Below are 8,883 nucleotides of genomic sequence, written 5' to 3'. Positions count from 1 at the left end.
GGGTAGAAAGACTATGTGGGCAGCCTTTGTAGCTTTGGGCACTTTGGAAAATTGTAAAAATGGCAAACACAGATTGCTACCAAAAATGTTTTTCTAGCCATTTCTGCCTTCTCATCTTTTTGTGCTTTATTGCATCTCCATGGAAGGCTTCTAGGAAGAACATCTCAGGAAGGAGAGAGCTATAGCATTTATGTAACTGGAAATGTTGACAAGACGAGCTGGGAAGAATGTGCATAAAGATATTTCAGTGCACAGGAGAACTGGGGACTCCAAGATTTTTATGCGAACACGAAGGCAACTTTATTTTTATCCCCAGTAGGTAACACATAACATCCTTCTGCTTTTGCAAGAATCACCTTAATTTCATGATTCAGATATTGGAAGACCTAATTATATATCTACCCAACACAAGCTGTCAAATATGAACATGTGCCTATGCAGATGAGTATGTATAGTCCATGAGTTTCTCTAGTTAATGCTCTGTGCTTATTTTCCTAACACGTGTTAGAAGCAGAAAGACTTCAATGAGACAAAGGTGTGGTACAACCACATCAGCAGACTTATTAGCTTTCTGGGCAGCTTTTTCCATTATGTAAAAGCTGTGTTTGTATTAGTGTAATAGTCAGACCCACCAGTGTGAGGATTACAGTTGGTTTTACATAATGGATTATCCAAGATTAAGTGTTTTATTCAGCCACACGAGCAAAAATAACCAATTAGTGACTTTGCAGATTCATTATTTAAAGGCAGCTGGAGGGCAATTGACACAAAACTCTCCTGCTGACTGCAGCCCAAAGACTGAAGCAGAGTAGTCTCAGGGATCTCCAACATCTCTACCCCAACAGGTAGGTGTCTCTCCAGCAGAGGCGGGCCAGATCAGCATCTCTTGCAGCAGGGAAGTGCAGCTTGCATGGCAGCAGCTGGGAAGAGAGTAGCTGCTTGGGTGTTTGGAAATCCTAGGTTGGTAGTTCAGCTTGGATGCTGCAGGCAAGTTTCAGGTAACGGTGTTTTTTCTTGGCATCAGAACAAGTATTCAATGTTGAATACTCTGCAAGAATGTACATGCAGCTGCTCTCTTCCCAAAGTGTGAGCAATAAATATGCTGAGATACAGATGAGCTGGGACACCCAAAAAGACAAATACAGCCATGGCCACCTTGTGGCTGTGCTGCAGTGGCAGATAAAGCCTCTAGGAAATGGATATTATCTGTCATGTTTGTAGAGGGAATGGTCTGAAGGCAGACCATACCAAGGTGTCTTTTGCCATTAGACCAGACAGATAGGAAGAGCCTGTTTCAGTGATGAGAACTGGTCATAAAGAACACTGCTTTGCTGGCTTGAAAGCAAAGTGGACACTACCCATGAAATAATTAGAAACAACATCTTTACAACCTACAGTTCATTACAAGAGCTCATCAGAACATTACTCTTCTTGTGAAAGAAAAAAATTTTAAAAAAATCAATTTTTAATGAATTCTTACCAACTTTATCCAGAGTCTGGCTTGATTTATAACACAAAAATATCATGAACCGCAATACTACTACAGGCAAGCAATATACCCTCGCAAAGTAATTGCCATTGATGCTCAGTTATGGCTGGATTTAGGCACCACAATGACCAGTGTTTTCTCAGTGGAGGAGTTGGTAGTCTTCTCAGCATGGAAAGAAACTAGTTTTAAATTGAGGAGAATGTATCTGTAGGCACAGCACCAGCTACTCACTTCTATTTCATGAAATAAAACTCCACATTTGCTTTTGTCTTGCAGAATGAAATACGCACAATATGTTTTCCTGGCCTCCATCTTCTCCACTGTTGAATATAGCCTAGCTCAGACCTGTGCAGTGGAGTCTTTCTCTGTGAAAGACAATTTTGATCCAAAAAGGGTAATTATGGTTACTTCAACAGTATCTGTGAAGAAGCGTCATATATAAACTGTTTTTCCAGGTTATGGGTTGTGTTAATCTAAAGGAGTTCCTCACCAAGAAGTTAACTTGTTTTGTATGCTGTCTCTCACACTGTTCCTGTGGTTTGCTTTTCTCACTACTGTTTAACCTTCTGAGCATTATGGTAAAACCAGCCTTGAAAGTCAAGGACGTTATTCTGTTAGCTCAAAGCTCAGTACAGATCTCAGCTTTGAGCAGTCCTGTGAATGCAACAATTTAGATCCCCATCAGAGAGAAAGCCCAAACATATGCCCTGGGGGACTTGCATCTACCACCAGCCACTCTTGGGAGTCACAGCAAACTGAACATTTATCTAGTTGGGTATCCTGAACACAGAGTGACTCTTGTTGAAACACAGCATTTAACCTGCCTGCCTCTGAGGAGGAAATCAGTGCTACCTTGGTGTTGGAAAGGTCCAGACAGGCATGCCAGTACCTATTTTGACTGTCCCTCAGCCAACATCACTGCCAGTCACAGCTGGGGTGAGGTCAGCACTTCCTCTACACACGACTGGCTTTGCTGGGAACAAACTCATGTCTGGGAAGAGCTTTAGGCACATCCCAGTCTTAAAAAGTAAAAGTTTTACTCAGGCTCCTGTATTTGAGAATTACAGACTGTTTCAGGCTTAAGCATGTAACTTGCCAAACAAATTTCATTAGCTTCTGTGAAGAATCAAATTTAACACAACTAAGTTCTATTTTCCTCAGTATTTCTACTGATAACTTTTGAGTGCCTTCCTGTCTGTCAGACACCTGTTTAGATCTTGTTTTCATTTTACTAGATACTGCTTGTACATTTTTTCCTAGAAATTTTCTTCCCCTTAATCTCATTTCATTTCCCCCTGCTGCTACTCTCCCCAGCACATCCTTACCTCTTCATAGTGGACAGAGTCATCACTTTCTGCTCTGCTGGGTAGACCCTTTTCACTGCCAGAGATTAACTGTGGCTACTGGCAGCTTGCTAAAGTCTTTGTGGCTGCAATTTGGTGTCACTGATGGCAATGGTACCAGAAAAGCAGAGGCCTGAATAGGAACAGGGAAGAACTGGCCTGACTCCCAGCAGGCACCTTGGGATGGGAGAAGCTTTCAGTGTGGGGTCACTGTGACAGCAATGTCTCACATGACAATGAGTACATGCACACAGAAGTGCAGAGCTGCTAGACCTACTCCTGGCACAGAGGCATGGGCTCATCAGATGGTGTATCAGGACCTGTGTGCTACCTACCCACCAAACACAGACTTTCTCCATAGGCCAGGCAATGGGTAGTTAGAAGGGCATTATGTTTACAAAAATGCTTTGTGCTAATCTTGCCATAGTGATTAATCCAGATATTAATAGTCTTTCATGTTAGTATGCAGGGAAATGGTATGCCCTGGCCAAGAAGGATCCAGAAGGCCTTTTTCTTCAGGACAACATCTCTGCTGAATACACCGTGGAGGAAGATGGAACAATGACAGCATCTTCCAAAGGCCGAGTGAAGCTTTTTGGGTGAGCTCTCTTGACTTTCAGCTCTAGCTGCTGCCATGAGGTGCTAGAGGAGAGGGACATGGATGGTGACCTATCCTGAGCACACAACACGACTGGGTTTTCTTCATCAAAAGGGAAGCTCAATCAAGTTAATATATTAGGAGCCAGAGGTTAGACACTTCTGAGTTGTGGGTTACTTCTCAGCCAGGCTCTGGTCAGGGTCCCTCACAAAAACACTGCATAAAGTCAATTACAAAGTCAAGTCTTGAATGATGGATCAGTAAGGTAAATCAATTGCAACCAAGAGAGAGGAGCTAGCAAAGCCGGTGGGGTTGCAAGGTCAGGACAGCTCTCATTTCACTGAGAGGTCCAGGGAAGGAGAAGAGGATAAGTGAGCATTACTTTCACAGATCTTTCAACACAGTGTTGGATAGACTTCTGAGGAAAACACATGGTTAACTCTTGGATGCCACTGCAAAGCCTGAAGAGACAGATGGAAGGAAGCTTAGAGTTTTGCCTGTTGATCATAGTTACTATAAGGAATTGCAGCATGTAAAGGGATTAAATAGCTTTCAGGGTGTAGAAAAGAAAATCCGGGGCTTCCAGTAGGCTAGAACTAGTTCTGATGTGCATTAACTACCAAAAGCTGTCTAACTGCATGAATAATAGAGTAGAGCAGGTGGCTATGAACCTTGTAAGTCTTAACAGCACAACATTCCCAGATATTTTGGGTTGAGGCAAATAAAGCTTTGCAGGAGTGCCACGCAGTATGGGTGGGAAGATTCCTAAAAGGACCCTTCAGAAATCAAGCAGGGTCTCAAGGCTGCCAGGAATTTATTTCTGCAATGGCAGAATTCAGGGGAATTGCAGCCCATGCAAGGAAAAGAACAAAGACCCTTCCACTGTTTCACAAATCTAGGTAATGGTGGCATTCATAGCAAACAGACGTCAAGCAGAGAAGGGCATTAGAAGAAATGGGCGATGAAAATATGCTGTTCAGTCACCTACAGGGTTCCCACAGGCTGTGTGAAGGCCTTTAATCAGTTTGGAGAGCAGAGTGGCTCTAATTAATTCACTGCTTGTAACAGACTTTCTGGTGCCAACAGAGCTAGGAAGGTGAAAGAAAAGAAAGCCAACTCCCTGCCTCCACTTGGGGACGCAGCAAGTGAGCCCCTATAAGCCCAAATGCAGGTCAGCTCACTTTGCAAACTACTAGCAGGAAGCTAAGAAATTACATCCCTCATTTTGCTTGGTGGCCGTCTGCTTGTACAAAGAAGGGTGGTAAAAAGCCTGCTGCTCTGATGGAGGGCCAGAGCACTGCCCCAACCACAGCATAGTTGCACAGCAGAGGAGCAGTCCAGACAGTAGCAATGCACTGTCAGTGACTGGGAGTGGGTCTCACAGATTTGTGTCACTGAATCTGTGTCACAGTGACTTTTCATTAAGAAAGGCCATGCCTATGCCTGATGCAGTTGTGCTGAACTGTAGCCTGATTCTTGCCTGACTCCCGAGTGAGGGATGCCCATTTGAAGCTCACATGCCATGGGATTTTACCTTCAGTTTCATGGATCTCATTGCAGGTTCTGGGTGATCTGTGCTGACATGGCTGCTCAGTATACAGTACCTGACCCAACCACTCCAGCAAAAATGTACATGACCTACCAGGGCCTGGCCAGCTACCTCTCCAGCGGTGGTGAGTGAAATTCTCCAGCCCCACGGTGTTGGTCGATAGCTTACAGCTGCCCAGATTTGTGTGCTTCAGTATACAAGCAGGCAAAACAGTTGATCTCGGATTGCTCCAAGTGGGGACAAAGCATCATTTTTTTTGGGAGACACTTTATCCAAGCAGGGCTTTTTCTCTCCACAGATGTGGCAAGATCCAGAGACTCCCCAGAGACCCCACCTGTACACCATATATTTTAACAGGAAGGATGAAGCTTAGAGGCGATGGGCCACACACAGAGGTTTTGTACAGCCAAGTGGGGTGCTGAGCCTAGGGAAGCAACACTTCCTGGGCTCCATGGTGGTCATTATAAAGGTGCTGAGGGTCAGTCATCCTTGTACTTCTCATAGCTAACGGGAGGCAATGTGTAGACCTGCATCTGCACTCCAGCAGCAAGGTGCAGCTCTCCTCAGACAGACACAGCTGGACTTAGTAAAATGGAGCTGTTAACTGAAGTCCCCCTTGCAGAAACTGCTTGTGCTGAACCTCAGTTATGCACCCTGCACACCCCATACATTGTAACCAAGTCTCCCATAGCTGTGGGACTCAGCGCATTTTCACCTTTGGTGGTGGAAGCTGGGCACAACTTGGCCTGCTAACGCATAAGAAAGAAGTACATTCACTTAGTACTAGCAGGTGAGCCACGCCACGATGCACTTAGTTGAGCAAGGCTGGAAAACAGAAGTCATGTTTTGCTAAGCCTTCTTGTACAGGAAATGTAATCTGTATGGCCAAAATTTAATCTGTATGCCCTGCTGCCCCATGCTTGAGCAAGAAACATAAAGCAGTTTTTTGTCATTGTAAACGTGGAAAATCCTAGTCCTCCTAAAACTTCTAGCCTGAGAAACCAAAGGTGAAAATGCACTGAGCATCACAGGGAACAACATGGTCTCAAGATGCCCTGCGCTTGTCCTAGTTCTTCACTTCATGCTGTGGAGACAGGCTGGATGTGGGAGGTGATTTAGATCCTTTGGAAAGCTACATCTGCCATCTGCTGAAGTGAGGCATCTCCCTGCTGGATTACTAGGTCACTTCTGTACTGTTTTGCCCACCATGACAAACACGCGTGTTCTGATGTTTCAGGGGACAACTACTGGGTGATTGACACCGACTATGATAACTATGCCATTACCTATGCCTGCCGCAGCCTCAAGGAGGACGGCTCCTGTGATGATGGCTACTCCTTGATCTTTTCACGCAACCCCCGTGGCCTCCCCCCAGCCATTCAGCGCATTGTGCGTCAGAAGCAGGAAGAAATCTGCATGTCTGGCCAGTTCCAGCCTGTGCTTCAGTCAGGTACTTGCAGCTAATTAACAAACTCACTGAAATGGCTGTGCTGGCAGCTTGCAGAGTAGGTGTTTGCATTTGCTGTAAATGCAATAGAACTGTAGCCAAACTAAGTTGCATTCTTTTAGCAACTTTTTTTAATGTTATATCTGATAAGAAAATACCTGCAAAGTCCATGCAAGGGGGAAGAGCCTGTTACAGGGTGATTCTGCAGCCTTAAGTTTGTCCTTACAGGAATCCCTATGTGCTAAAACAGGCATACTACCAAAGGAAGATCAGCTTTGTTACTCTAATAGATAGGATAGGGACAGGTGTCACAACCTGGTGTTTCTGGACTTGGAAATGCTTGTCTTGGCTACCTGGATAACAGCATCTTACCTTAGCTCTGTGCACTGTCCTCCAGGAAAGGAGAGGCTGCCTCCAGGAAGGAGCACCCTCGCTTTTCCTATCTATCTCCACCATGATTTGTGTTCTGGGCAGTCTGAGTAGCTGAGACACAGGGCTCTGAGCAGCGGTGGTGACTGTGTCTGCTGGCAGTGGGAATCAGCAGTTGTGCCACATACGTGTGCACAGTGCATATCTAAAGCCCATTTTGAGAAAACTTTTTTTTCTAGAGCCATGGGAGCTGATCTTCTAACTCATATGCTGTCCATAAGATAGGCAGATAATTTTTAGGGCTATGCTGGAGGCAGAAATTCCTCTTTGTTGGCAGCTGAGCACCTACAACCTTGACAGGCACACTGCCTTGCCGGGAGACTGGCCCTTTGTTAAGCCAGGCCCGAGGACCTGGAGTGGGGGATTGCCACAGTAACATGTGTTCTGCACTGCTGGACAAGAAATAGCAGCTAGAACCTTCTGAAGGGCACACAGTTGTGTGAGCCAGTCCTCCACTGCAGAGCAGCTGCTGGCATCACCCAAGGTTATGGGACTGCTGTGGGCATCCTTGCCCCATGCCCCTCTGTACTGCTTACTGTAGCCGAGGGAGGGAGGGTGGGTGGTTTGTGGACTTGTGCCTAGGTGCTCACATAAGCTGAAAACTCATGGCTAGCTGGGACTAGCAAAGGCTGCAGAAGTGCTAGTGCCATCAGGCACAGAGCAATGCAAACAGCAACTTCTGCACACCCTCCCATCCTAATGTTGTACTATGCTTCAGAATTACCCTAGAAAGGTTGTAGCTACAGCTTCACGTAAGACTAAGAGGCTGTTAAAGCACTCTGAAAATTCACTTACAAGCACTAAAGTTTACTTTTCTTTCTTTACAGGGGCCTGCTAAAAGTACACTTCTGGTCCTATGCTTAAGCACAGAAACCAGAACTCTTTGTCTTGAAGTTGCCACTCAGCTAATAAAAAAACAAAATCGTAGTATGTACTAGTGTGTTTTTCCCGAAAAACACATTAAATGTTGGGGATTTTGTAAACTGCGTGCAATACAGTATTGTTATTTCAATTTTCAAAGGAATACCTAATGTGGCATTTGTCAATAAATGTTTTTAAAAAGAAACACTTCTGGAACTGTGTTTTGTTACCTGCTGTCCTGTCAGGAAGCCGAAACAGCCAAGCTGCTCAGCAGGGGCAGATGAGAGAGCAGCCAAGGGTGGCCCCAGCACAGGTGGGGCATTGTCCCTCCGCGGCACAAAGCAGCTGGAGCAGGGCAGGAGTGGTGACAGGGACAGGTCCCCTGACAAAGCTGATCAGCAGACAAATGCATGGTGGCAGCGGTGGTCCAGGGTTCACCTGGGAACTCCAGCCAGTGAGCGTGAGCAGCAAGGCACTGGGCAGGGCACAGGCCTGGAATGTGGCTCCAGCCAGAAACAGGGCTGGGGAGTGGGTCAGAGGCAGAGCTACCTGCAGCAAGGCTCCCAGGGGGGCAGGGTCCTGGGCTGAGCTGAAGAGGGTTTGTAGACCATGGGCAAGGGCTTTGCGGGTGGAGGTGCCAGGTGAGGCTGCGCAAAGCAACGAAAGCTTGAGGGGGCCTGCAGGGCCTTGGCATACACAACATACCTCTCCCACCAACATTTCTATTTAAATTCTGAAGCTAAGAAAACCTCTTCAACAACAACTCTGAGATGAGGCTGATAGTGTGATCCTTGCTGCCTGGTAATATCTTATGGTTATTACTGGAACATTGGGATACTCAAAAGTCTGCATAGAATGCATGAATGCGATAAAGCAGACGTTCCTTTCAAAAACACTGGGACATTGCTTTAAATGAGCAGTTACTCGCATTCCTAATGGCACAGGCACTAATTTACTCCCCCTTACCTTCATAATGCATCCTCCAGTATCTGAAAGGTATAGAACTGAAAGATACAGAACCGACAGATTTTATGGCCAAGAATTTCATAGATGGAACTAAAACAGTAGTATCTAGACAACTCCTTGTAGAAACAGGGTAATCCTAATCAGCATTTTTGACATAATTTCCCACTGCATTAGTAAATTCACATTCACTTTGAATGTTTC

At 45.5% G+C, this 8,883-nt stretch overlaps 1 protein-coding gene across 2 annotated transcripts; it reads left to right on the top strand.

The window, feature by feature from the left end:
* Positions 1-787: 787 nt before the first annotated feature.
* Positions 788-7,917, top strand: LOC104528572 (purpurin). 2 transcript variants are annotated; one of them, XM_010172617.1, is made up of 6 exons: positions 788-845; positions 1,766-1,883; positions 3,295-3,431; positions 4,991-5,103; positions 6,217-6,429; positions 7,683-7,917. In XM_010172617.1, exons 2-6 carry the CDS (start codon positions 1,767-1,769, stop codon positions 7,691-7,693), a joined length of 591 nt encoding a protein of 196 aa, XP_010170919.1. In that variant the 5' UTR covers positions 788-845; position 1,766; the 3' UTR covers positions 7,694-7,917. The 2 variants fall into 2 exon arrangements, with proteins under 2 accessions (XP_010170919.1, XP_010170918.1); XM_010172616.1 differs by lacking the exon at positions 7,683-7,917 and having other exon boundaries at positions 789-845; positions 6,217-6,443.
* Positions 7,918-8,883: the final 966 nt, after the last annotated feature.

The sequence above is a fragment of the Antrostomus carolinensis genome, unplaced genomic scaffold (genome assembly GCF_000700745.2).
Source record: "Antrostomus carolinensis isolate BGI_N321 unplaced genomic scaffold, ASM70074v2 scaffold13417, whole genome shotgun sequence".
Taxonomy (NCBI): Eukaryota; Metazoa; Chordata; class Aves; order Caprimulgiformes; family Caprimulgidae; genus Antrostomus; species Antrostomus carolinensis.
Note: the sequence above shows the minus strand (reverse complement) of the source record. Positions and strands in the feature narration are given on the sequence as shown.